This window comes from Balaenoptera ricei, chromosome 15 (genome assembly GCF_028023285.1).
Source record: "Balaenoptera ricei isolate mBalRic1 chromosome 15, mBalRic1.hap2, whole genome shotgun sequence".
Taxonomy (NCBI): Eukaryota; Metazoa; Chordata; class Mammalia; order Artiodactyla; family Balaenopteridae; genus Balaenoptera; species Balaenoptera ricei.
The window spans coordinates 21,663,139-21,690,880 of record NC_082653.1 but is presented as its reverse complement, the minus strand read 5'-3'; the positions used below and the strand labels follow the sequence as shown (position 1 = coordinate 21,690,880).

The 27,742-nt window shown below is 51.7% G+C and overlaps 1 protein-coding gene across 1 annotated transcript in view; it reads right to left on the bottom strand.

The window, feature by feature from the left end:
* Positions 1 to 1,275: 1,275 nt before the first annotated feature.
* Positions 1,276 to 27,742, bottom strand: part of KIAA1755 (KIAA1755 ortholog) — a 43,068-nt gene continuing 16,601 nt past the window's right edge. Inside the window, exons 4-14 of the mRNA XM_059896979.1 lie at positions 27,329 to 27,526; positions 19,504 to 19,627; positions 16,522 to 16,615; positions 15,520 to 15,606; positions 14,052 to 14,168; positions 12,049 to 12,147; positions 11,058 to 11,206; positions 7,899 to 8,037; positions 6,702 to 6,824; positions 5,832 to 6,050; positions 1,276 to 2,370 (exon numbers count right to left, since the gene is read on the bottom strand). Of these exons, the coding sequence (XP_059752962.1) occupies positions 1,669 to 2,370; positions 5,832 to 6,050; positions 6,702 to 6,824; positions 7,899 to 8,037; positions 11,058 to 11,206; positions 12,049 to 12,147; positions 14,052 to 14,168; positions 15,520 to 15,606; positions 16,522 to 16,615; positions 19,504 to 19,627; positions 27,329 to 27,526 (2,051 nt within the window). The 3' untranslated portion in view covers positions 1,276 to 1,668. The remainder of the gene's footprint in view (positions 2,371 to 5,831; positions 6,051 to 6,701; positions 6,825 to 7,898; positions 8,038 to 11,057; positions 11,207 to 12,048; positions 12,148 to 14,051; positions 14,169 to 15,519; positions 15,607 to 16,521; positions 16,616 to 19,503; positions 19,628 to 27,328; positions 27,527 to 27,742) is intronic.

The window sequence follows — 27,742 nt, the reverse complement described above, 5'->3', positions numbered from 1 at the left end:
CGAAATCTTAAGTCCTGGAAGATTCCTGAAGACATTTTGGGCATTGAGGTTTGTGTGGCTCTCTCTGCTGAGATTACTCTCTTTTTTTTAATAATTTTTTTAAAATTTACTATTTTATTTATTTATTTTTGGCTGCGTTGGGTCTTCGTTGCTGCGCGCGGGCTTTCTCTAGTTGCGGCGAATGGGGGCTACTCTTCGTTGCGGTGTGTGGGCTTCTCATTGCGGTGGCCTCTCTTGTGGCGGAGCACGGGCTCTAGGCGCCCGGGCTTCAGTAGTTGTGGCGTGTGGGCTCAGTGGTTGTGGCTCGCAGGCTCTAGAGCGCAGGCTCAGTAGTTGTGGCGCATGGGCTTAGTTGCTCCGCGGCATGTGGGGTCTTCCCGGACCAGGGCTCGAACCCGTGTCCCCTGCATTGGCAGGCAGATGCTTAACCACCGAGCCACCAGGCCCGAGGTTACTCTTGAGAAACCCTGTTTGTCCTCCCAGGCCCGCTCCGGTCCTGCCTCCCTCTCCTTCCACAGCCTTATCTTGTGGGAGGATGTGCACCCCACCCTCTTCCTGGAGCCAGGAAAATTCCAGGGCTGGGCTACCAGAGGCCATGTTGGTGATGCATCTCAGGGCAGAGACGGGCGCACTTTCTCAGGATAATGACATTCAGGGGAGGCGCTAGCCATGGTCACTCTGGGCTGTCTTCTAGATGCTCTATCTGAAATCAGAGCATCTCAAGCCTCTTCCCACTGTCCTCCCGCACCACCTGCTGGATGGGGACAAGGCTCCCTACCCTCCAGCCCCAACCATAGCAGAACCCGATGACGCCAGGCCCCAGAGGCTGTGCCCAAAGAGAGACTGGGCTTGGGGGTGGGTCTGAGGAGCTGTGGTGGGGAGGGGAAGAAGGCAGGGATCATGGGACAGGGAGGTGGTCCTCTCTGGGGTTCCTTGAACTTGAGACTGATGCTCATGTCTGTTGGAGGAGCCAAGTGACAGAGTAGAGGTGCAGCAGACAGTCCCCCTCCCTTACCCCTTCCTTGTGCACTAACTGGCCTCCAGCAGGTGATTCTCTTTGCCCGAGGCCAGTGGCGTCAGTGGATAAATTACATGTGGTAATTCACTTGACAGCACCCCCTTTATTCCCTTCCCAGACTCGCTCCCCTGCTCCTCCGCCAGTGTTTCCTGGGATCATTGCCAAATAAATGCGCACTCGAATCCTTGTGGGATCTGTTTCGTAGGACCCTAAGACAAGAAGCCACTCCCCCAATCTCCCCACCCTGGGTTCTATTATGAGGGCAACTTTGCCCCTTGTGCCCCAAGGGGAAGCTTACATACCCCTGAACCCCAGGTGGGCATCTGGCCTGCCTAAGTCGGAGATCTCTGGAAGGATCTGTACCAACAGCTCTTTCCACGATGAGACTGCAGGGTTTTGGAGCCAATCTCACGCTCTTCCGCGTCCTGCCCTGCCCTCCACTCTCACTATTCTGGATGTGTGAGTCGCGTCTTCCCAGAGCTTCCTGGGGCCGGGAGCAGGCGTGCGTTCTTGTCCACCGAGCACGGGCCAAACTCAGTAGCCACGTCCTGACGGATGGTCCAGGGCTTCCCAGCTCTGTCTTTAGCTGGGCCCCACCCGAGCCATACCCATCCCTGCCGGAGCCTGGTGTGATGGACGGGAACTCCCAGCTAGAGGGATGCAGGGGGACTTGTGTGGGGTGAGTCCTCCAGAGACGTCTGTGAGTCTGTCCCCTCCGAGGAGAAGCTGCCCCCAGTGGGCCGGGGGATCTGACTCTGCCTGGGGAGCCGCTGCCAGGAGAAGAGGGTGGCGAGAAAACGCTCAGGGGCAGGATCCAGGGGCCCATGCGGGCTTCTGCCTTCATCAGCCTCAAAAGCCTGGCCAGCTTCCTGGGGTGGACGGGCTGCTTGGAAATTTCTGTTCTGTACGCGTCTGGGGGCCCAAGGAGGCCAACAGGATTTTGGCGAATGATCCAGACCCAGTGAGTCCTGGAGGGGCAGGTCCCGTCTTCCCTTGTAAGTGACTTCTCCATTCAGGCCCTGGCCCTTGGCGGCCGCCCCTCTGAGTTCCCGGCCCGCCGGGTGGGAAGAGGGACCTGCCGGGCATGGACAGTGGGCCAGTGCCTTCGTCAGGAGGGTCTGGATCTCCTCGTGCCTCTCCCGGGCCTCCTCCCACAGGTCCTGGCCCAGGGCCTCCCAGCTCAGAGAGGCCACCTGCAGCCGCATGGCCGTGAGCTTCTCAGCAGGGAACTCCGACGCCAGGCGCTGCAGGTAGCGGTGGAGGCGGCGCTGGTCCCCAGGGCTGGCCCTTTGGGCCTTGCCCAGCCTGAGCTGGGCCATCAGGTCCTGGCAGTCCATGTGGAACCAGGTCATCTGGGAGACAAGAAGAGAGGGAGATGGGGGTTCCATGAGGGCAGGGATATGCCTCTCTGAGCCAAGAGGAGGCTTAAAGAATAAATATAGCTAGACTGAATTAATACAAAAATGTCCAATCCGTGTTAGGGCCTCTCTTAGCACAGCTGTGATTTTCTCCACTGCTGATGACGACAATATTTCCCTTTCTTCCCCAGGGAACACCACCCTCCGTTACCCACCGGGAAACAGTCCCCAGCACCCTTGGGATCTTCAGGCACAGCCTTACAGACTTAGGGGCCAGCAAGGACTCATCCCTCTCTGGGGCTCAGTTTCCCCCTCAGTAAAGTAGAGGTTGTGATACATAATCATGAAAATTTGAGTGCTGAAAATTTGGATTCTCAGATTGTATGAACCCCTCATAAGTGGTGCTGAGGGAGGAGTCTGGCTAATATTTATTGAACACTGACTCTGTGTATCTCATGTAGGATCACACTGAACCAGCAGCCCATTTTACAGAGGAGGAAACTGAGGCTCACACACGTGAAATCACTTGTCCCAGGTCACGCTGCAAGTCAGGGAGGAGCTGGGATTCAAACTCAGCTCTGTCCAGCCCTCAGGAGGGTATCTTCCAAGCACCTCCTTGCACAGGAGAAACGGGCCCAGGCAGGGCCCTGCCCTTGCAGTCACACAGTGAGACTGTCAGCCAGCCCAGGCCCGGAGGCCCCCTCATTCTGGCTGGGCCTCTGCCACATTTTAGGATCCTGCCTGTCCCCACTTCACCCACAAAATGTCTGCAGGCTGCAAAGGAGCCAACATGTTCCCAGCAGCTCGTGAAAAACATCATCTTTCTCTCCATTAATTTAGAAGCCAACAGCAAGCTGTTAGGCGGTGGGGATTGGAGAACCGTTTTCTCCGAGGAAACCATCTTTCTGCGGATTAAGGGAACTTGTCTTTAGATAAATGGCTTCATATTTGCAGAAGCACACTGAGCTCATGGCTGGGAAAGGGCTCCATAAATCTCCGTTAGCGACACAATCGTGTTATTATTATTTAGTGCCAAAGCTGCCGCATGCCTGCTCTCCACCTGGGGCTGAGCCCAGCGCTGAGCCGTCCTGTCTGTCCGTCTGTCTGTCTGGGACCAGATATTCCAGGCCAAGCTGGACAGAGGTGGAGAACACCTCGGAAATCATCTTGCCCCACCCCTTGTTTTGCAGATTAAAATTCAGGGCCAGAGAGGAGAAGGGGCTGTCGAGGGGAAGAGCTTTCCAGGCTGAGGGAACAGCCAGTGCAAAGGCCTCAGTGCTGGAGCCAGTTTGCTTTCTCCAGGGAAGGCCGATGGGGCTGAAATCAGCTAAAATTAGTAAACAAGGGAGAGAAGCTTCCAGATCCCCTTAATCCATGAGGCATTACTCCTACCACTACTACTAATGATAATAATAATATCCGTGTTAAAAATAATAATTCCAGATTTGAGCAAAGTCGGGGCTCAAATCTGGAATTATTAGGGGCAGGGGGAGGGGTTACTTACGTTTAATTTAATTCTCACTTCTCTGCACTAGAGCCAGATGACCTGGGTTTGAATCTCAGCTACGCCACTTCCTAGCTGTGTGACCCTGGGTGAGTGACTTGATTTCTCTGTGTTTCCTGCCTCACAGGGTTGGTGTGACAATAAAACCATATGTGAAATGACTAGAACAGGGCCTGCAGACAATCAGAACTCCGTACGTAAGCACTGGTTATTATTATTATCATCATTATTCTTGACAAGGAGCTGAGGCCCAGAGCAGTGAAGGCCACTGTTGAGATCACAGAGCCCATGCAGGTGTAGCCCTGACTCGAAGTCTCAGATCCTGCTGCTGTCTCGCTCTCTAACTTCTGAACAGCTGGGCGCGGGGGATCCCTTCGCTGCCTCTGCCCACATCTACCCCCCTTGCCTGAGGGAGACAGAGAGTGGCCTGTCCTCCCAGTGCCCCAGGTGTGAGTTGACCGAGTCCCTCCCGCTGCCCCCGAAGCATCTGCGTTCTTGGTGCCCTGTGTGCTGGGCTGGCCTGACAGCTGGGAGGCTGGGGTCAGGCTCTTCCCATGCTCCATCCTCAGTGGCCAGTGCGGGGGCAGCTGAGGGCACTGGGCCCAGGCCAGAGGTGTGGGTTCTTGTCTCATCTGGGTTACAGCTCTCTCAGGCTGCTCCCTTGCTCCCCCTAGGCCTCAGTTTCCCCATCAGAAAAATGAAGGATTTGGCTAAATGGATTTAGGAGGGGCAGGGGCTCTGAAGTCAAATCCTGCTTGACCAACCGGGCTAGGGGATGTTAAGAAAGCCACTTTCCTCTTTGGACCTTAGTTTCCTCATCTGTAAAATGGAAACAATGTTGGTGCCCCTCCCTCACAAAGATATGATGAGAATTAAATCGGGCAAGGTTTGCAAAGTGCTTTAGGAGGGTCTGGCGGGGAGAACACAGTCAATAATGTGGGCTACCCCATAATAGTCATCTAACCCTCATCACCATCGTCATCACGTCTGCTTGGACACAAGAACTGCTTGTCATTTCCCTCCCCTTTGGAGAAGAACATAGCACATGGACACATCTGGGTTCAAATTCCAGCTCTTCTTTTCTCTAGCTGTGTGGCCTTGGGCAAGGTACTGCCCCTCTCTGGGCCCTCAGTTTCCTCATCTGTACAATGGAGTTGGTCAACCTTGCCACATTGGGTTCCAAGAGATGACAGATGCAAAGTTATGGAGTTATTCTTGCTTCCTAAGTCACCTCTGCCCATGCCCCCGACCCTTGCCCCAGTAGCCCTACCCCCTCCTCCTCCCTCCTGGCCAAACGCTGGGTTCCTGGTGAGGACTGAGGCCTCTGTTCCGAGGATGCTCAGAGCAGCCTCTGGGCCCACCCTCAGCCAACTGTCCCCTCCTTCCTTCCCCAGTGTCCCCCTCCAACCCATCTGTGCAGGGCAAGGTGGGGCATGGGAAAGAGCACAAGAATGGTGCCATGGCTTCCTGCGTGACCTTGGCTAAGTGATGGCACTTCTCTGATCCTGTTTCCCTAACACTGCAATAGAGGGGTGGGATGAGATCAAGGTTCTGAGCCTGGTCCTGACCCTGTGAAGTTGCCTGCAGAGGTCTATGTGTGGAGGGAAAGTCTATGGCTTTGATCAGATTCTCAGAAATCCCCAGGATCCTTCCCCTAATCCCAACGTTTAAGAAGCAGGTGATTTCCTTTGAGAGATGATATCCGGGTCACTGGGAGACTGCCTGTGTAGTGGGACAAGCTGGGGTCAGGGATTAGCCGGACCTGGTTTAAGGAGGGTAACTTAACCTTGCAAACCTTGTTTCCCTTCTGGAAAATGCAGGTAATGCGTTTTCCCCCTCGCGGGACTATGGAATGAAAAGAGCCTAGTGCTGTGTCTAGGCTGCTCCTTGCCCCCACCCTACGTCCTAGGTGTTGGGGGGGGAGTCTATGCAGGTGGGTCGCCAGGCTCACCTTCTTGCAGAAGTGGTGGAGGTGGAGCAGCGTCTCCAGGTCTGTGCGTTGCCGCTCGGCTGCCATGTAGAAGTGGGTCAGCTTAGCCTGGAAGGCCCGCTGGGTGAAGGTGAAGCCTGCCAGCTCCGGGAGCTCTGTTCCTCCCGCCTCCCTGGCCCTGGCTGCAGCTCCCAGCTGGGCCGCCTGCTTGCACAGCTCCAGGCCACGGCGGTACTGGGCCTGAGCAGGGAGGGGAGGGGTGTCTACTCAGCTCCAGCCTTACTACCGGGTTATGAGACTTCCTGAGCCTCAGTTTCCTCATCTATAAAATGGGAACCCAGGGTTTACTTTGCCTGCTGGGATTCTGCTTAGCGTCACCCTCTTCCGGCAAAATTCTCCAACCCCAGGGTCTGGGTTACAGGCTCCTCATCTGTGTCCCCACAGTTCTCCCTTTCTGGCTATTTCCCTGTTGCCCCCAGCCCCCCATCTTGTCTCCGCCCTCCACTGGCCTGGAAGTTCCCCGAGGGCTGAAACAGAGGCTGAATCACCCTGTGCCCTAGGGCCCAGCACATCAAGGATGCAGATTCTCTCCCCCAACCCCAGCTCTCTGAGGCTGACTCAGTAGGGCTAGGGTAGGACCCTGGAATGTGTATTTTAAGAAACCCTCCAGGCATTCTGAGATGTGTCATCTTTGGACTTGGTAGTCAGGGAAGGCTTCCTGGAGGAGACAATATCTAAGCTGAATGCTTTGTGATCCAAGTTGCTCTCCTCACTGTCTTGGGAAGCTTTCTTGCACTTTTCCGCCTCCACAACTTTTCCCCAGCAGTGCCACCCCTGTCTCCTGCCCTCTCTATCTGCTCCCACCCCCACCCCTCAGTTTTAGAAACACACCGCAGCCTGAAGGAAGAAGTCCTCAAACTCTGCGTGGGCTTTCTCCACTGTCTCCAAGCTTCCGTCCTTGGGGGTCAGCACTTGCAGGCACTGGCTTCCTTCCTGCTCCATCCAGTTGCTGACCTGGGGCAGGGGAGGGAGGTATGGACATGAGGGGCTGCTGAGGAGACATCCTTAGGCCAGTTCGCTGCCTTCCTGGGAAGCTGAAGTCTTGTCCTCAGTCATCTGGGGGCTGGGCCTATGCCACCGGCCTGGACTGAAACCCTCCCAATTCTGGGGAGGAGAGGAGGCAGCTTGGGGTGGGGGTGGGGTGGGGGTCACACCGTCATGTTCTTCAAGTATCCAAAGGGGTCCCCGTCCCTGGGGGCATCCAAACAGCGCCAGAGGAAGGTGCACGGACCTGCCATGAACTCCCTGTGTGAACTGCACAAGTCACTTCCCCTTTCTGGGCTTCAGTTTATTCAGTGGCAAAATGGGGTAGACGTGAGGATTCAAGGAAGGACAGAGGGGGTAAGATGGCTCTCGATCCCATGAGCAGAAGTCTTCTTCATATTCTGGGGTGTCTTAAAAGAGCATCACCCACTTTATCCTCACAAAGCCCCATGCGGCAGGCACTAATATTATCCCCCATTTAACAGGTGAGGAAACCGAGGCACTGAATAGTTAAATACCTTGTCTAGAGTCACACCACTAGTAAGTGCTAGAGCCAGCATTGGAACAAGGCCGTCTGGCTCCAGGCACACTGTGCTCCACAGCCCAGAGCATGAAGGGATGCGTTGGTTCTAGGCATCAACAGTTGGACAGAGTGGTGCCAGGTGTGGGCTCCAGGATCAGACCCCCAGGTGTGCGACTATGGGCAGATGACATAATGTCTCCCAGTCTCAGTATCCTTATCGATGAGTAGGAGAAATCCTAGCATCTTCCCCACATCACTGGTAAGGGATGAGGTTGGAAAGCGGCGATGGACACAAAGGCTCTGGCCCAGGGCTTGGCGCAAAGTTGGTGTTTAAGAAATGCAGCTTCTGGAGTTATGTCTTCACCTATCAAGCACTATGGAGTGCCTGTCATGTGCTCCAAGAAGTGCCAGCCTGGTGTCATTATAACAGAGCAAAGCGCCTGGCTGGGGTGGGGCCTGGAGAGGCAGGAACCGCCCACCCCACCTCGCATCCCAGGGCCAGCCTCCTCCTCCTCTCTCACCTGGTGGATGGCAGCTTCCAGGCGGCCCAGGTGGACGCGGAGCTCCAGCCTCCTCAGGAGGTGGTTGGACACAGTGACGAGGACATGCAGCTGTTCATCCACGAGGCTGTACAGGGCAGCAGCTTCGGCCAGATGGCTCCTGGGAGGCCGAGGAGTGTGAGAGAAAACCCAAGATGCTGACCCCCTGCCCTGGAGCCCCAGCACTCCCGCCCAGCATAGGCATGCCTCCCTGGCTCCCACCAGCTCTGTGGCCCTGGCCTGGGTATTTCAGCTGCTGACTTGCTGTGTGAGCTTGGGCAGGTCCCTACACCTCTCTGGGCCTCAGCCTTGGCCTTCCGTGGGACTGGGAGGACCAGAGGACACAGCGAGAAACCAAATGACCCTCCTTTTCCCCAGGAGGGTATGAACCGAGCTGGAGAGATCTGGGTTCAAATCCCAGCCCTGCTACCTTCCGGTAACAGAACCTTGTGCAAATTTCTCAACCTTTCTGTGTCTCCGTTTCTTTAGCTATAAAAAATGGGGATAACAGAACCCATTTCACAGGGGGGTTGTGAGAATTAAATGATCTAACCCCTTGGCTCTCAACCCTGGCAACACAATCAGAACCTGCTCTGGGAGCTTTAAAAATCTCAATGCCCAGGCCCCTCCCTGACCCACCGGAGTCCTGCTCAGAGTGTGGCATGGACCTCAGCGCTTTCCAAAGCTCCTCAGGCAAACCCGCCCTCACGCACTCAAAACACTTAACACAGTGCCTGGCCCGCGGTGCTGTTAGCGCTTGTTATTTCTTTTTTAATTAATTTTTATTGGAGTATAGTTGATTTACAATGTTGCATTAGTTTCTGCTGTACAGCAAAGTGAATCAGTTATACATATACATAGATCCACTCTTTTTTAGATTCTTTTCCCATATAGGCCATTACAGAGAATTGAGTAGAGTTCCCTGTGCTATAGAGTAGGTTCTTACTAGTTATCTATTTTATATACAGTAGTGTGTATATGTTAAGCCTGATCTCCCAATTTATCCCTCCCTCCCCCTTCCCCCTGGTAACCACAGGTTTATTTTCTACTTCTGTGACTCTATTTCTGTTTTGTAAATAAGTTCATTTGCTTATATGTGGAATCTAAAAAAATGGTACAAATGAACTTACTTACAAAGCGCTTGTTATTTCTATTGTAATGATGACAAATGGCTGTAACACACCTCTCCACTCTGGCCTCTATTTTACAGATAGGAAAACATTTACACGTAGGAAAACTGATGCTGCAGAGAGAGGTTCTGACTCACAAGCATGGCAGTCTGAATTGGAACTCAGTCCACGGCCTTTTCTGCACGATTTAAAAAAATGATCAAAGCCAGCAAGACATAAATGAGGGGGTGAGGATGGGATTTCAGGAGAAACTTCGGTGAAGGGAGGAATCTCAGGGCTTTCCCAACACCCCTCAAATCCCACCCCACCCTCCTCTGCCCTTGGGGTCATTTAGAAGGAAAAGGAAAAAGAGGAGATGGAAGGAGAGCCCGTTTTCCTGGAGGGAGCCTTGCCCTAAGCCTCCTTATCTGACTGTAGCTTCCCACAGGTCACTGCCCTTCCATGGAAGGGGTGAGCACCCAGGGTGCGTGAACAGGATGGAAAATGCCAGTCTGTCTGGCAAAGGGAGGGAGAAATGGGCGGGCAGGCAGGAGCTGCCTAAGAAACACGCAGTGGCTCACGTGGGACCACAGCGCCCCCTGGTGGAGCTGCTGGTGGCCAACGGTCTGGAGGGGCCTAGGTTGGACCAAAGGGGCTTGGGGGCCCAGTCAGTGAGGCAGGGGCATGCTGGGAAAGGCAGTGCCAGCCCCACCAGGCTGTGTGAGGGGCAGTGAGGACGACTCCACACCGAGCACCAGGGTCCACTGCTGCCCAGCGCTCACATCAGCATGAATCTCCCTGTGGGCAGAGCTCAGGGTGGTGTGTTCAAGATTCTGGGCTAGGCTGCCTGGGTTCAAGTCTCAGCCCCACCACATCCCAGCTGTGTGGCCCTGGGCAAGTCACTTAACCTCTCTCTCAACCTCAGGCTCCTCCACTGTAAAATGAGGGTAATACTAGGATCCCCTTCGTGGGTGGGAATTAACCACGTTAATATTCTTAAAGCCCTCAGAACGATGCTGTGTTCATACTAAGTGCTATTGGGAGGAGGAGGAGGAGGAGGGGGAGGTCAAATAAATAAAATGTTCTTGGAAGCTTATGCAAACTTTGTAATTGTGCTCATTCTAACAGAGATAAAATACATACAACTACCGGCTGATTTAATTACTGATTTGCACCCCTCCTCCACCCCACCCCTAAATTTAAGAAAATTGGTTCTTTCTAGGAATGCGTATTTCTTGCTCTGTGGTTCTGTGACCCTGGAACACCACGAGGTTCCCCTGGCCCCTGCCATGAAGGGTAGGGCAGTGCAGGGGTTAGTGCTCAGCTGGTCTGGCTGTTACTTCCCTTCGCTTAGCCTCAGGTGTCCATCAGCCAAATAGGAGGATGTGAGCCTCACATGGTCTTTTTTTTTTTTTTTAATTTATTTTATTTATGGCTGTGTTGGGTCTTCGTTTCTGTGTGAGGGCTTTCTCCAGTTGTGGCAAGCGGGGGCCACTCTTCATCGCGGTGCGCGGGCCTCTCGCTATCGCGGCCTCTCTTGTTGCGGAGCACAGGCTCCAGACACGCAGGCTCAGCAATTGTGGCTCACGGGCCCAGCCGCTCCGCGGCATGTGGGATCTTCCCAGACCAGGGCTCGAACCCGTGTCCCCTGCATTGGCAGGCGGAGTCTCAACCACTGCGCCACCAGGGAAGCCCCCTCACATGGTCTTTTGAGGAATAAGAGGTGGGCTCTTAAAGGGGCTCAGCCCAGTGTCTGGGTCAGAGAGCGTCCTTGGTCCATGACAGTGACCAGAAATGGGGGTGCTGTCCTCTGATGCCTGGGCTGAGGAGGGGCAGCAGGGAAGGGACTTGCCAAGGTATAGGCTGGGGGCCCGTGATCAGGCCTCAGCCCAGGATATGGGCCCGGCAAACACCCCATCCTGGGCATCTTCAGATGCCCACCCTATGTGTCCCCTCAGCGAAGTGACCCCAGCTCCGAGTCCCAGCCTGGGGAACAGGATGGGGTGGGAAAGGAAAAGCCTGGTGTCCGTACCTGACGTCCGGGTTGAAGTTCAGCCTGCTGCCTTCCTGTCGCAGCCTGGCCAGGGTGGCTCCGCCTTCCCGCTGGAGGCCCAACAGGCCTGGGTCCCTCAGCACAGCCTCCATCAGCTCCTTGGACTTGCTCAGACACCTGGAGGCCTCCTGCCAGGGTAGGGAGGTGGCCTGAGGCTCAATCCCCACTTTCCTTCTATAACCTTCCAGGGCTCCCCACACCCCAATCACGCCTGACTTCCCCAGTTTGGCGTTCAAAGTTCTACAGAAAGTCTCTCCTTTCCATCTCTAAAACACCTCCTCAAGCCGAGCTTCCTCTCATCACTGTGGCAACCTCACTGGTCCAAGCACCATCATCTCTTGCTGGGGCGCCCATCCCAGCCTCTTCACTGATCTGTCTGTGGCACTCTGGCTCCCCCTGCAGTCTGTTCTCTGAATGACAACCGGATGGATCTCAAAGTGCCAATCTGATCATCCCAGTGCCGCTGCTTAGAACTCTCCAGCGGCTTCTCTGCCCATTTAGAATCAAATCCCAACCCAACTCCGCCCTGATACAGCCCCGTGGATCCAGAAGATCCTCTCGTTCTATCCTCCCCTCCCCCACTCTGTTCCACACTGGCCTCCTTGCTCTTCCTGAACAGACCAAGCACAGACCAAGTCCCATGGCTCTGTCTCATCCTTCAAGGCTCAACTTCTATACCCTCCTTCCCCATTTTTCTCAAACTTACTTTCACAGCATTCAGCATCACTTGTAATGACATGTCCATTTCTGTTTAGTTTTTAAATTATGACCTCTCGCACTGTACCATGAGCCCCATGAGGGCAGGGACAAGTCGATTTGCCCCAGGCTGGGTCTCCAGGCTGTGACACATGGTGACTGTCCAGTAAATATCGGTTGAATGAATGAATGAAAACAGAGCCCCTTCGCTGAGCCCTTGGTCCATGAAATAAGGGATGTGGTGTGGTTTCCCCACCTCAGGCTCTTGTCTCACCTGCACCCCTCCAGGGGGGTCACCCTTCTCAAACTCCTTGATGGAAGCCTTTAGCAGCGAGGAGGCCTGGCGGAGGTCAGCAAGGAAAGGGTCCAGCTTCTGCAGGAAAGGAGGCCAGAGTGGGGATGTTAGCCTGGGCCAGTGAAGAGGGTGCCTCTCCCCTCCTCCCACCAGGAGGACACGCGGGGTGGTGGTTCTCAAACTTTAGCTGCATCAGAATCACCTGGAAAGTCAATTAAAAAGCAGGCTGCTGAGCCTTCCTCCTGAGTTTCTGGTTTAGTTTCTCTAGGGTGGGTCCTGAGAGTGTGCATTTCTAACAGGTTCCCAGGTGACGCTGATGCTGCTGGCCCAGGGACCACAGTTTGAGAACCACTCATGCTGGGAATGAGAGAGAAAAAGAGAGAAGACAGGCCTGACCTACTCCCAGGTCTGTGGGAGAGGGAATGGTAGGAGGGGGTGAGAGGGCAGGGGTAGAGGACATCCTCTCCGGGTCCCACTTCAGCCCAGCTCCACCACTTACTAGCTCTGAGGCCTTGGGCAAGTTTCTTAACCTCTCTGTGCCTCTACTTCCTCTTCTGTAAAATGGGATCATTTCCCCATTTCCTGCCTTAGAGGCCTGTGGGAGGACTAAATGGGTTTATTTGTGCCAGGCACTTAGAATAGCACCAATACTCATCCTCATTATCAGTTTTATATGCTGGCTCTATAGGTAAGATTTCATTTAAAGGGAAGGTTTTAAAGCAAAAATATAGTTCAAAAGCCCCTGGATTAATTGGAGGCCTCTGGATAGGGGAACTGGGGGCCTGTGGGACAAATAGGAAAAGAGATTTTTTCAGTATATACCCTTTTGTACCATTTGAATTTTGAACATAGGGTCTATTCAAAAATAGAAAAATGGTACAGATGAACCAGTTTGCAGGGCAGAAGTTGAGACACAGATGTAGAGAACAAACGTATGGACACCAAGGGGGGAAAACCGCGGTGGGGTGGGGATGGTGGTGTGCTGAATTGCGAGATTGGGATTGACATGTATGCACTGATGTGTATAAAATTGATGACTGATTAAAAAAAAAATAGACCCAATCTTAAAAACAAGAGCACCAGGCCGAAAGCAAATAAGCAAACAGCCACGTTAGACTATAGACCAGTGGTTCTCCGTGGGTGATGGTTTCGTACCCCAGGGGACATTTGGCAATGTCTGGAGACACTTGGTTCTCATAATTTGGAGGATGCTATTGTCAGAGTGGGTAGGGGCCAAGGGTGGTGCTAATCACATGAAAGTGCACAAACAATGCCCCCCAGAAAAGAATTATCTGATCCCAAATGTGAACAGTGCTGAAGTCGAGCTGCCCTGGTCTAGAGAAAGCCCTGGGCGGGCAACTACGGGCACTGGTCCTGGTGCGGTTTAAGCCCATAAGCTCCTGTGTGTGGCCGTGGAAGTTGTGCCCATCCTATGCATCCTCACGTGTTAAATTGGGCATGAGGTGCCCCCTCGCAGGGTTGCGGTGAGGAAGGATTGAGGTCACACAGGAAAGGAGCCCAGCCCTGGAAGTTTCCTTACTTCCTCCCTCTTACAGGAGGGAGCACATCTGCCTCCCTCACCAGACCCCAAGCTCCCCGAGTTCTGTGTGTCCACAAAGCAGATGTCTGTAAATTTATTTGCAGTTAACACTAGCATCACTCTTAGCATGTGCCAGACACTCTTCTAAGCTCTTTACACACCTTAACTCAAGCCTCACATCAGCCCCATTTTGTCATTGAGGAAGAGGGCTCTGAGAAGGTGTATAACTTACCCAAGGTCACACAGCAGAGCTGGGATTGAAACCCAGGCCTTCTGGCCCCAGAGCTTGAGCTCTTAGTCACTCCACTCTGCACCCTCATTATAAACACTTGTTGAATGACTGTCTTTGAACCTGATAAGTTCAGTGGATCCATGGGGCAGGACGGTGAAGGGAGAAACAGAAGGGGTGAGGGTGTGGGGTGAAGGCTGTGATGGTAGACACCTGGAAGAATTGCACCCATTCACCGTGGCAGTAGGGGAAGGGGCCTTCCAGGGTCATGGGCAGCTGGCTGGGGTCCACGTGGTGGCTGAGGGCCTTCAGTGAGGTCAGCACCTCTACCTGCAGACAAAGAAGCAAGTCAGAAGGACCAGGGGACTCAGTGTAGAGACAGATGTCTGAGAAGGTCCTGCCCAGACCCACATCCTAGCACCACTCCACTTCCCATGGGTAAGGCTGGCCCTGGCTTTAAGAGCTGCTGTCTGGGCAAGGGATCTTCTCTGGAAACTCTGACAAATCAAAATTGAGAACCAGACCCTGGGTAAGGAATGGCAAATAAACAGCATTTGTACTGCCACTCTCCTAGCTTGTGCCCGAGGCAGATATTAATCAATCACGGAATTCCTTCCTTCTGAGCTGGGCTCTTTCCCAGCTCAGTTGTCCAGGCAATCAAACAAACCAACTGAAGCTGGCCCATGTCATGTAACTTCTTTGTAATCATTGTACTGTTCTCTGGAGACCTATCAAGGTACTATCTTCTTGGGGCTGTTGAGAAAGGTCACCAAATCCTAACAGTATCCCCTAAGATATGGAGCAGGGACTAGGTGACCGCATCTCCCAGGCAGTGATGCTTGAGGCTTATGCTATGAATGGCTCCAGATACCTAAGCTTGGGATGGGGAGAATTCTGTGGCGTTTTGGAGCCCATTTTTCATGCCTGGTATTTAAAGTGTGGTCCACGGACCAGCAGCACCAGCATGACTTAGGAGCACGTTAGAATGCAGAATCCCAGCTCCCATCCAGAACTACTTAATCAGAACCTGCACTTTGACAATCCCCAAGAAATTCATAGGCACCTAAAAGCTTGAAAAGTACACATCTAGTTTACAATGTGCCTCTTTGCTAACCAGGAGGTAGAAGGAGACCTTTAAAATCATTTCCTGAAACAGGGCAGAGGGCAGGGTGCCCACGCTCGTGACTGTGGTGCATGGCACTGATTAAAGGGAGCTGCAGCGCTCTTTCCTGTGAAGTCCCGAATCAACTTAGCATATAAGTTGGAGATGCTGAGAGAAACTAGGGAGAGAGATACAGGAAGAGCCAGGTAAGGTGTGGAAACGGCCCCTCTAGCTTGCTGTGTGGCCTTGGACCTCCGTTTCCCCGTCTGAGAAGAAGGGGGGAGGGGTTGACAAGATGAAGCTTTCTAGTGGGTTTCACGCTGTGCGCAGCTCTCAATCACGTGGTAGTGCCCACCGGCAGTTGCTAGGGTTGCCAGGGAGAAATAATTCTGGGGCTGATTTGGCAATGCTTGCCATGGGGGCTGGGCAGAAGAGTTGTAGCATCCTGGACTCGTATCTAATGGACCTACACTTGATTATTTCAGGGCCTCTCCTAGCTCGTGAATTCTGCCATTCTTCACCCCAGCTCAGCTCCAGCCCACCTCCCCTCCGCCTCAGCCGATGCTGCCTCCCCCTCACCTGGATGTCAGATAATGCCTCCAGCTGGAGAGCGGCCTCCTGCTCCCCCAGGAAGAGCAGAGCACGGATGGAGGTTGGGACCAGAGCCTGTCAGAGAGAATCATTTCAGAGCTGATCTGCCTAGGCTTTCACTGAGCCTCCCGGCTAAGGTGTAGGCAAATGGGCCACAGGGATGGGGTGAGGGTTCCCATGGCTGGGACCCTTATGTGGTATGGAGGGCTCGGATCCTTATTTGGAGGGTGAGTCAAATGACTTATTGGGAGTCATTGGAAGTCAAGAGAACAGCAGGTTCAAGCTGGACTGCAAACTTCCCTGGTGCCCCACCCCCTCTGGGTCTCAGTTTCCCCATCTGTAAAGGGAGAAGGAAGAGGAAGAGGGGGTGGAGGTCATGAGGTGAGCATATGCCAAACTCCCATTTATGCTGCTGCCCATACTGGTGAGTTAGCAATCTCTTCCCTCCCCCATTCTCAGTGCATGAGCTAAGCCTAAACCAATCAGCATGTCACATTCCCCTGACACAGAGACTGGCTGATGGATGGACAGCTGAGCGAACCTGGGCTAAGGAGACACAAAGAAACTTTTGCTGAGACTTCTGGGAAAAGAATCACTCTTTCTTACTGGACTTAAATGAAAACCCATATGAAGTTAGAGCTGCCGGGAACCACACTGCCACCAAGAGGGGGACCTGGCTGAGAATGGCACTCTCCCAGGAGAATGGGGCCAGAAATAGGGAGATAGAAACCCGATCTTGGTGGCAATATTTGAGCCCCTGAATCAAGCCATACTTGAAGTTGGATTTAACTCCCGGACAGTCGAGTCAGATAAACCAACGAATGACCTTTGTCTTTAAGCGTGGCTGGGCTGGGGTTTCTGTTATGTGCAGCTAAGACGCCCTACCTGGGCTCCTGGTCCCAGCTCTGAGCCCCTCAGGATCTGTGAATATCCTAAGGCCCCCGGTGCTCCCAAGACTTGCGAGGTTGAGGCTGCCCACCTCCCACTCACCTGGGTGGCCTGCAAGGCACTGACCAGACCAGGATGTGGAGGCTGTTTCCTGGCATCAATCACGACCGCCAGCCCCTTGGTTTTATCTTCAGGCCTGTGGGTGGTAAACAGAATTGGCAGTCTTGCTGGATGAACTAGGGCCCTCGAGGGGGAAGGACCTAGTGGAAGCTGAGGGAAACTGGCTGCTAGAAGCCTGGATTTACTGGTGAACTCTTCATCCCATGGGACAAAGTTCCAGTGCCTCCCTGTGCCCCTGACACACACCACTTCCAGGAGGCCCTCCATGATTCTTCTCCAGGCAGAGTCCATTATTCCCTCTTCGGTGCTCCCACAGTACCTCACACAGCTCTCTCTTACACCCTAATAATCATGAACTATAAGCTACTATCCCAGTTGCAGTAGGAGTCACCTAACCTTCATCTACCCCTTTTGTGTGGGCAGAAGGTTCACTTTGTTCAAGAATCCAATTCCCTCCAAATAATCATGTCCCCCCTCCGCCAGGGGCTGGTTTCTGATTGGTTGAGGCCCACAGTAGACCCAATTCCCCTGGCCAATGATTGGTTAGATAGGGAGCATGTGACTTTTTCTGGCCAATGAGATGTGAGGGGATGTTTGCTGGGGGCTTTTGGGAAAGATATTCTCTCCTTTAAAAAGTTCTTACAGGGGGCGGGGCTTCCCTGGTGGTGCAGTGGTTGGGAATCTGCCTGCCAATGCAGGGGACACGGGTTTGATCCCTGGTCCGGGAAGATCCCACATGCGCGGAGCAGCTGGGCCCGTGAGCCACAATTGCTGAGCCTGCGCGTCTGGAGCCTGTGCTCTGCAGCAAGAGAGGCCGCGATGGTGAGAGGCCCACGCACCGCGATGAAAAGTGGCCCCCGCTTGCCACAACTGGAGGAAGCCCTCGTAAAGAAACGAAGACCCAGCACAGTCAAAAATAAATAAATAAATAAATAAATTAAAAAAAAAAAAAAGAATTGTTAGGATTTACCCCTTAAAAAAAAAAAAAAGTTCTTACAAAGAGATATAAGGCAGAGACATAGACTGATACATTTCCTTAGCAGGTAAGACATTTTGAATTGGAATTTGCTACTTGCAACCAAAACACCCTCATGGGTTCACAGTGCCCTTTTCAGTGATTACCTTAGGATTTTCCAAAGTGGCCCAATTGCAGGACTTGTTAAAATACCAATTCTTCACCCCCACCCCCGCTCCACCCCCCAAGAAATCTGTCCAGCAGGCTGGAGGTGGAGCCAGGGAGTCTATGCTTACAAGTGCCCTGACCATTCAGCCAAATTGGGAAAATAACCCCCAACCGCCTTCAAGACTTACAAGCACCCAGTTCATAGACGAAACCAGAGGTGGCCAGTGGGGGGAGTGGAGCTATGGAAGTCACCCGGGCATGCTGTTTCACCTCTCTGGGAGGATAATAATTGTGCGGGCTTCAGGGGGCTGTGTTGAGGACTGATGAATTCATTACTGTAAAGTACTCAGGGACCGCGCAGAGTAACAGGCATGTCAATGTCTGCTGTCATCACTATCCTAGGGGGGGAAACTGAGGTACACGGCGGTGCCATAGCAGACAGTGAGAGGAGGCTCTCGGAGGTGAGGCCAGAGCTCTGACTTCGTGCCCCACACCTCACCTGCCTCTAGCTATGCCCATGCTGGGAGAGAGGTTTATTTCTACACCTGCCTCCACTACCAGCCTGGATGCCCGTAGAGGTCAAGGCCCAATATAGGAGTATCTGGGTCCCTAGCGTGGCCCAGCGTGAAGCCTGGCCCAGGGCAGGTGCCCAGCAATGGAGTGGAGAAGCCAGCCCAGCATATGAGAACCCCATGCATAGTTCACACTGCACCTCACCCCCACCTCTTGTGACCATGCTTGGTCCTCAGAGCCCACTTAGTCATCCCCCTTTTTCAGGGAAGCCTCAGAGAGGGGAGGTTACCACCTACAGGTAACACAGCAAGTTGGTGGGATTCCAGCATTCTGTCTACCATGCCACTTAGCACAGAATGGGGGTTTCCATCTCCTCCTCAGACCAGAAAAACCACTCCACTTTGGACAAGAAGAAAAATCTCAGTGGCCAGCAGGTAGTGGCGATGGCTCCTGTTGGGTGGAGAAGGTTCCAAAGGATTCCATCAGTCCCTCCACCCCCTACCCCAGCAGCAGAACCTCTAGGTTGGGATCTATAGCCACAGTCCCAAGCAAACACCACCTCTGAGACCGCTCTGGCTGGGGGCTGGGACTCAGAGGAAAGATGGTGCCTCTTCCCCAGCCAGTCCAACATGAAGTCTGAATGGGGGGGTGTGGAGGGAAGGGGAGGTGTTAGAAATCAGCCTGGTCACTCATCACTCATTCATTCTTTTACTCTCTCACTTATTCATTCATTCACCCATTCACCTTTTCCTTCATTTGTTCAACAAATATTTATAATTCATATACCAGCTCAATTATCACCTCCTCAGAGAAGCCTTCCCTGATTTCTCAATTGAAATTAGCTGCCTCCCACCCCCTTCTCACTCTACAACAGTGGCTCTCAAAATGTGTCCTCAGCCCAGCAGCATCAGCATCACCAGGAAACTTGTTAGAAATACATGTTCTCAGTCCTTATCCAGACTTAGTGAATCAGAAACTCTGGGGTAGGGCCCAGCCATCTGTTTTTACAGACCTCTGGATGATTCTGATGCCTGTTGAGTTTGAGAACCACTGATCTACGACATCCCTGTTTTCTTCGCCACATTAACACCCCTGAGAGCTGCTTGTCCATGTCTGTTTCTTGCACACCATCCACCTCCCCCGCCAGCCTGTGAACGCCCTGATGGCAGGCACCAAGTCTGTCCTGCTTTCCCCCCAGCATCTGGCTCAGGACCAGCTCTGGAAACAGATGACTGGATGGAAGGATCTCTCCATCTGCTACCTGGTGCTGGGCTCTGGGCTGAGAGGTCGAGGTGGGATGGGGTGGTCAGGCTGGCCCAGCCCCTTACCTGGGGATGGTGCACAGGTAGGAGAACAGCTTGGTGACCTCTGAGGCCGTGCACCATGGTGCCTCCCAGGGCCCCTTGGTGGTTGACACCAGAAGCAGGGGCCGCCCTGCCCTGTCCCGACCTCCTACAGGAGAAAGCACACACATTGAGAATTCTGGTGGAGCCCCCTCTACGGGAACCTGCTCTGTGGTCTCCAAGCCTTTGCCTGTACCGGTCCCTCTGCCTGGAATACGCTTTCTCTCCTCCCCCTGTGAACTCTGAACTCTTATTCATCCCTCAAGACCCAGCTCAAAAGCCACTTCCTCAGAAAAGTCATCCCTGAAACACTCCTCCATGCAGAGGCAGCCTCACCCTCCTCTGGGCACCCTCTGTACTGGGCAACCTGGGAAACGAAGCTCATGGAATGAACTTTGGGGTCACACAGACATGGGTTTAAGTCCCAGCTTAAACCCATGTTTAAGGGACACACTGACTTGCTGTGTGTCCTTAGGCAAGTCAGTGTGTCTCTGAGTCTCAGTTTCGTCATCTGTTAAGTGGGGAGAATACAATACTGAACTTATGAAGGTACTTTGAAGACTAAATGAAACAGTTCCTGAGAAGCACTTAACACAGGGCAAGGGCCTGATAAACAGCAGTCGTTATAACAATCATCATTTCTGTCCTCATCTCAGCCCCCCGTGTGGTGAGTGTGCAGCCCATGGCTGCCAGCTCACTATTTATTCTTGCTGACTTCCAGCCATGAGTTCTCCACCGACTATTTCCTGTTCCAGGAATCAGGACAGGGTGCCCCGTGCTCCCCACAGGGGTCAAGAGTCTGAGTCCCAGGGGGTCAGCACAGCCTGTCTACGCTGCGGGGAAGGGGAAGTACAGGGGGAAAGAGTCCCAGGCCTCTGGAAACTGAGCCTGTCCTGCACCCTGGGCTCGGAGCCCTGCCCCCCAGAGTCAACTCATTCAAGGCCACCCTGCAATGAGCAAGATCTACTGCATGTGGGTACAACCCTCCATAGTGTATAAGTGTGTGAGACCCTTTGTAGCTCATGAAGCCTTGGACAAACTTAACCACCTTCACAAGTGCTGCCTTACACAGGGGTGCAACCATCTAGAGCATTCTTTCTTTCACATATGTTTGAAAATTTTAAAATTTAAAAATCTACATTTGTATATACATTTTATGCAAAAATATATACATTAATATATACATTTGTATATACACACAAATATATATATTTGTACATATATGTGCATATATATGTATATATATATTTTTATATCCTCTTGATATCATGGGTTTGATTTTTCCTAATATTCATTTATACTAAATTCCAAAAGGAAAACATTTTGTTGGGGACAATATGGGAAATTTGAATATGAGCTGCGTATTGAGTAGTATTAGGAATTATTTTTAATTTTTTTAGGTGTGCTTAATGACATTGTGGTTATTAGGGAAAATGTCCTTGTAGTTAAGAGATGTGCATTAAAATATTTACAGGTAAAATATGAAGATCTGTAATTTACTTTAAAATACTTCAGAAAAAAAAAAGATGAAACATGCCAAAATGTTAAGATTTATTAAATCTGAGTAATGGGTATATGGGTTTTCATTATTCTATAGTCTCTACTTTTCTCTATGTTTGAAATTATTCATAAAAGGAAGTTTTTAAAAAGTGAAATAATTAAATCATGAAGAAAATACATAACTTGCAAAGTTAGAGATGTTTGTACATATCCCTCTGAAATCCTCTCAGAGCCATTGGGTCCCTCAGGTCAGGAAATGCTACTTTATGTCCCGGAGCCCATTTTATTGATGAGGAGACTGAGGCCTGGAGAGAGGAAGCAGCTTCCCCATCTGCCACAGTACCCAACTTGCCAGTTAAGGTGGGGGTCATGCCTGATTCAGCCCTTGACCCTGGACCACACCGAGAGATGAGTTTTTGTCTGCTGTACTGGAGCTCAATCACAGCTCCAGTGGTGCTACTCCCCTGCTCTAGAACCTTCCATGGCTCCTCATGGCCTCATGCAGAAAGCACAAATTTCTCAACCTGGCACTTAAGTCTCCCCAAGATCTGCACACTCTTCCAGCCTCATTTCGTATACTTTAGGTTATGACCTGAATTGTGTCCTCTCCCCTCAAATTCATATGTCGAAGTCTTAACCCCCTAATACCTCAAAATGTGACTGCATTTGGAGATAAGGTCTTTAAAGAGGTGATTACATTAAAATGAGGCCATTAGGGTGGGCCCTAATCTAATATGACTGGTGTCCTTATAAGAAGAGGAAATTTGGACACAGACACACATTGGGAAGACCATGTGAGGACACAGGGAGAAGATGGCCATCTACAAGCCAAGGAGAGAGGCTCAGAAGAAACCGGTCCTGCCAACACCTTGATCTTGGACCTCTAGCCTCCAGAACTGTGAGAAAATAAATTCCTGTTGTTTAAGCCCCCCAGTCTATGACACTTTGTTAGGGCGGCTCTAGCAGACTAATACACTATGTCTCTCCTTGTCACCAGTGGCCCAGCTGGAATGGGTCATCCGTCATCGCGTAAATGAGCCTGACCCTTTCCCACCTCCCCACCTTTGTTCACACTGTTCCTTCTGCCAGAGGTTCCCTTCCCTCTCCCCTCTCCATCTGGTGAAACTCTCCTCAACTTTCAAAGTCCAGCTGAGATGCCACCTCCTCCAGGAAGACATCCTCCCTGCCCTCTATAGAGACCTTTCTCCCACCCCAGGTTCCCCCAGCAAGCCTAGGCCTCTTTTAGATCCTGCAAGACTGAGGGCTCCTTAAGGGTGTTCACTGGCTCAAACTCTTTATATGCCAGTGCTCAGCACAGGACGGGAGCCAATAATCAATGTCAGGAATTGACCAATGAATAAATGGTCAGAGTAGGGCCTCTCAAACTTTGGTGTGCTAGGGATCTTGCTACAATGCAGGCTGTGGTCCAGCAAGCCTGAGATTCTTCATCTCTCTCTAGCTCCACGTGATGCTGATGTATCTGGTCCCCGGACCACACTTTGAGTAGCAAAGGGTTCAAGCACTCAGGACATTCCATACTGGGACACAGTGACCAGTTCAAGTGTCTGGTCCCCCACCAAGCTCTGCCTGGCACAGGGCTCTGCACACAGCCAGGGCCGGCTGAGCACACAGATGCTGGCTGAGTGCACTGGAGTGATGGACAGCTGTCCACCTGACCTGCTTTCACCTGGGAGGCCCCTTTGCCCCAGATGCTGCCCTCATCTGACAGCTGGTGCCAGGAATACCATCGTTAACATCTCAGAGCCTGGCTGGAAGCTGCGCTGTTCACATTGGGTTATGATCTCAGGAAGAAACGGAGACAGCAGGTTGGGAGGTGGTGGGTGGGTGGTGTTACCCAAAGGCACTGAAAAACTTGTTGTACCTTCTGAAGCACTCACTCCAAGTCTTGGCGGGGGTGGGGGGGGGGGTGCTAGTAATTTAACTGGCAAGGAATTTAAAGCATTTTTAAAATATTGAGATATATATTTTTATATGAAAGTGTAAATATAATTCTTAATTATAAGAATTTTATAATAATGTATAGAAATTTTAAAGACAAAGATTTTAAAGATATGTACAGAGCAACTGAAAGCTCAGGGTGAGGTCTCAACCCCTGGGACCCTGTTCCCTCTCTTCTGCATCAGGGGCTTTTTGTGAAAAGCCCTGTCCAGAGGCTCTGTGCCTGTGGTTGGCAGACTCATGGCTCCAAAGATGTCCATTCTGGAATCCCCAGAGCCTGTGGATGTGCTAGCTTACCTGGCAAAGGGACTTCGCAGATGTCACTAAGGTAGGACCTTGAGATGGGGAGATAATCTAGGCCTAGATTATCTAAGTGGGCCCAATCTAATCACATGATCCTTAAAAGCAGAGACCCTTTCCTGGCTTCAGCCAGTCAGAGAAAGATATCAAGATAGATGAAGGGTCAGAGGTATGTGCTGTTGCTGGATGTGAAGGTGAAGGAAGGGACCACAAGCCAAGGAAGGTAGGCAGCTTCTAAAAGTTGGAAAAGACAAGGTATGGATTCTCCCCTAGAGTGTCCAGAAAAGAACACAGCCCACTGACACCTTGATCTCAGCCCAGGGAGATCTGGGCTTTCTAACCTATAGAACTGTAAGATATTACATTTATGTTTTTTAAAGCCACTGAGTTTCTGGTAATTTGCTATGACCACCATTGGAAATGAATACATAACTCTCATCCTCAGAATGGGAGCAGTCATTCACACCTTAGTGTTGAGTAGTCTCTTTCCTGAGAACAGATCTTTGTGGAAAGTTTGGAGCTGAAGGGACCTGAGGAGAAGAAAGGAGGCAAGGAGGTGAGGGAAAGATCTTAATGGGGAGCCTGGGATGTCTGCTTCACACGGGCTGGCCTGGAGCAGGTCTTGATCTTGGAGCACAGACTGTGGGGACTGTTTCAGCTACAAGGAAACGCCAATGGAAGCAAAGAGACCAGTGAGGATACTACTGTAATAGGCAAGCAACTATGCTGGTTTGGCCCTGGGTGGTGTGAAGTCATCAAATTCTGTATATAATTTGATGGAAGAGTTGACAGGACTTGCTAACAAACTGGATGTAGGGTGTAAGAGAAAGTCCTCCAGGATCTAGTGTTCTAGGAGAGACTAGAAGCCTGGGAAGGGTGCAGGGGGGAGTGAAATCAGGAGTCCATCTTTGGTCATGTTAAGTTAGAGATGCCTGTTAGACATCTAAGTAGAAACATAAAGTACACGGACGGATGGATGAGTATGGAGTTCGTGGGCAGAGTCCAGTCTGGAAAAATAAATGTGGGGGTTATCAGTGTAGAGACAACATTTAAAACAAATATTCACCAGTGAGATGGGATGAGATCGCCAAGGAAGTGAGTCTAGGGGGAGAGGAGAAGGGGTCCAAGGACTGAGCTTTGGGGAGCCTCCAAGGTTTCCAGGTTGAGAGATGAGGAGGAGGCAGCAAAGGAGGCTGAGAAGGTGTGGCCGGTGAAATAGGAAGAAACCCAGGTGAGAGTAAAGACTGAAAGACAAGTTGAGAAGCCCTTTCAGTAAGGAGGGAGCAGTCATCTGTGTCAAATGCTGCTAATGGGTCAAGGAGGATGAGGACTGAGAATTGACCATTGGATCTAGAAACATGGAAGTCATTGGTGACCTTGAAAAGACCTGCTCCAATGTCAAGGTGGAGGAAATACTCTGATTAGAGTGAGTTGAAGAGAGAATAAGAGGAGAGGAGGTACTGAGATATGGAGCACAGACAACTCCTATGTGGGGTTTTGATGTAAGAGAAAGATGAGAATAGGGGCGTAGAATGGGTCATTCCAAGCTGGGCATGCTCTTATGCTGATGGAAATGGTCCAATGGAGAGGAGGAAAGGTGATTATGTAGGGAAGAGAGGAGAATCTTGCCAGAGGGATGTCTTTGAGTAGGTGGGGAGGTGCAGTGCACCAGTGGAGGGACTGTTCCCTGTATCTGGAATAGAATGCTGAGGGGGTGGGTACCGATGCAGGTAGGTAGCTAAATGGGGTGGCAGGAGTTTGTGGACTCTCCTTTTGATTTCTTCTACTTGCTCAGTGAAACAAGAAGGAAGGTCATCAGCTGAGAGTAAGGCTGAGGGAGATGGTGGTGAAGGTCAGAGGAGGGAGCAGGTGTGAAATCGTCATTCAGGAAGGACAGTGGGGCACCTTTCAAGACTCTGGAAGAGTAACAGGATCCATGGGCACCAGTGGTACTCACTGGAGGCCAGTGGTCAGGAATCAGATGGGCAACCAGTCGGTGTGGCTATGTGGATTTTCTGGCTTTGTTCAGCTGTAAAGGTGCAAGGGGGGAAAGCAGGCAGAGAGTTGGATTTAACTGAGGTTGGGATTTCTCCAGGAAAGTACGAAGGCAGAAGAGAAAGGCAAGGGACATGAGAGTGTTTAAAAGGAAGTGATCACATGGATGAGCCATGGAATGGAGGCTGGGAAGGAGGAAGTGGGGACATGATGGAGGGTGGGGAGGGACAGTGAAAAGGTGGTTGGATCAATGGGTTGAGAGTTCTGGGGGACAAAAGGGCTATTGAAATTGAGGTAATGTGTGATCTGGGAAGAGAGACATTGCAATGAGGGAGGGAGCAGTGAGTTATGGGGGACGGCCATGGGAGGAGTAGCTGGGGTAATGAGGACAAGATCGCTGATGAAGAGGAGGTCAAGGAAGGGAATGGAAAGAACGTTCATGTGGAGAATGTTCATTCACTCCAATAGTTTTGAGCACCGACTATGTGCCAGGCACTGTTCGGGCACTTGGGACCCATCAGTATATGTTGCAAGCCAAACAAATTACAAGAGAGTAATTGTGGAAAGAGTGACAGCGAGTCAAGTCCAATGTGCTTCCTCTCCTTCTCCTCTTACACAAGGAGGAGCGTGAGACTCAGAGAGGGCAAGTGACTCTTCCAAGGTCACACAGGGAGCTAGGGGTAGAGCTGGAACTAGAATGAAGGTCTCCAGCCTCTAAGAACAGGGACTTGGATGTATAAAATCTGAGCTCTTGTAACATGACAGCCCTAAAAGGATCGTGAGATTCTGTGTACATTAATATGGGAATAGACAGCATGAGCTTCAACAATGATGACCAAGAAGGTGACAGACAATGCTCCCCAGGAGCTTCAAAATGACAGAGCAATGTCCCCACAGACGTGTCCTGCAGAGATTTAGAAGTCTATGAAATAAAACAGAATTGCAGAACAGTCAGTTCCCAGAAAGCACGGCGGTTTCTCTTGCTGCCAGAACTTTGCACTTGCTGTTCCCTCAGCTTGGAACACCGTTCCCACCACTTTACATGGATAACACCTACTCATACTACAGGACTGAGCTTCACATTACTTCCTCCACCCCAAGCCTGGGCCAGGGGCCTCATCTGTCCTCCCACAGCCCCCTGTACTGCCCCACAGTCACAATTTTTTTACACTGTATTGTAATAACCTGTTGAATTTTCTCCACCACTAGAATATAGGCTTCCTGAGGGCAGGCTTGGTTCCCTGCTGAATTCTCAGTGCTAAGCCCAGGGCGTGGCACACAGCGGTGCTCAGTAAATATTAATTGCAAAGATGAATAAATATTAAACAGGGGTGATAATGCTCTCAGTATTGGATGATGTTAATGCCCAACCAGACCCCTTCATCAGGCCAGAGCACCCATCCCCCAGAGACAGTAATTATTGGCTGTAAATTGGCTTAGAGACGTCCCATTGTCTGAAGAATTGCCCTCGGCTGAACTGGATCATGGGCTCACCTGCATCCCCATCCCAGGGTCAGCCTGCAGTTGATGACTGACAGATCCAGGGGTACAAAAGTCAGCCCCTGAACCTTAAGATGGAACCATCTCTGTGATGGAATTCATGCTCCAGGAACTGGCCCCCATCCCCCATCCCCCGCCCTGGGGAATCAGGCCACATCCAGGCTTAGCTTCTCCCTTGCCCTGCCCTACTTCCCTTACTCCCCTTCCCCTGAGAGCAACCCTCAGTAAAATAAATCACTTTTTCAAGGATCCCTGTCTTAGGCTCTGCTTCTAGGGAACCTGACCTAAGACATCCACCTTGATGGCCTCACTGAAATAAGATGGAAGGATGGATGGATGGATGGATGGATTGCTAGAAATTGCTTTAACCTCCTTCATTGGAAACATATGGAATCTGAGTCCCAGGGAGGCTTGATCCAGAACACAGGCCTCTAGGACTTTCCCTGCCTCCCCTATACCCACCCGCATCTGAGGGTACTCAGGGACCCCAGCCCCATTCCCCATCCCCACAGCTCTCTCCCCTCCACCTCCACTTGCCCCTACAATCCCTGAGGACCTGGCAGGCATGCTATCCTGGAATGGAAGATCTCCATGCTCAGAGCCCCAAACCTGGGCTCAGGCCCTGGGGGCTCCTCGTTCAGAGTGGGGCCTTTTTCTGGAGGGCCTGCAGAAGCTTCTGGGAAGCCAGGCTTTTCCTCGGTCAGTGGGTCTGAGTCAGCGTCTGGACCAGATGTTTTGGTCTGAGTTGTTCCAGCTGGGGAAAAAAAAACAACAAAGAGTGTTAAGCAGAAGATGGATTTTCCCAGGGAAAATGTTTTCTCTTTCACATTCTAATAGTAACAGCTTACAATATTGATCTCCTTCTATGGGGCAGGCATCGTGCTAAGCTCCTTACTTCTGGTGTGTCTTTGACCCTCAAAACAACTTGAGGAGGCAGACGAGATCCCCATTGTAGAGACAGGGAGATCTG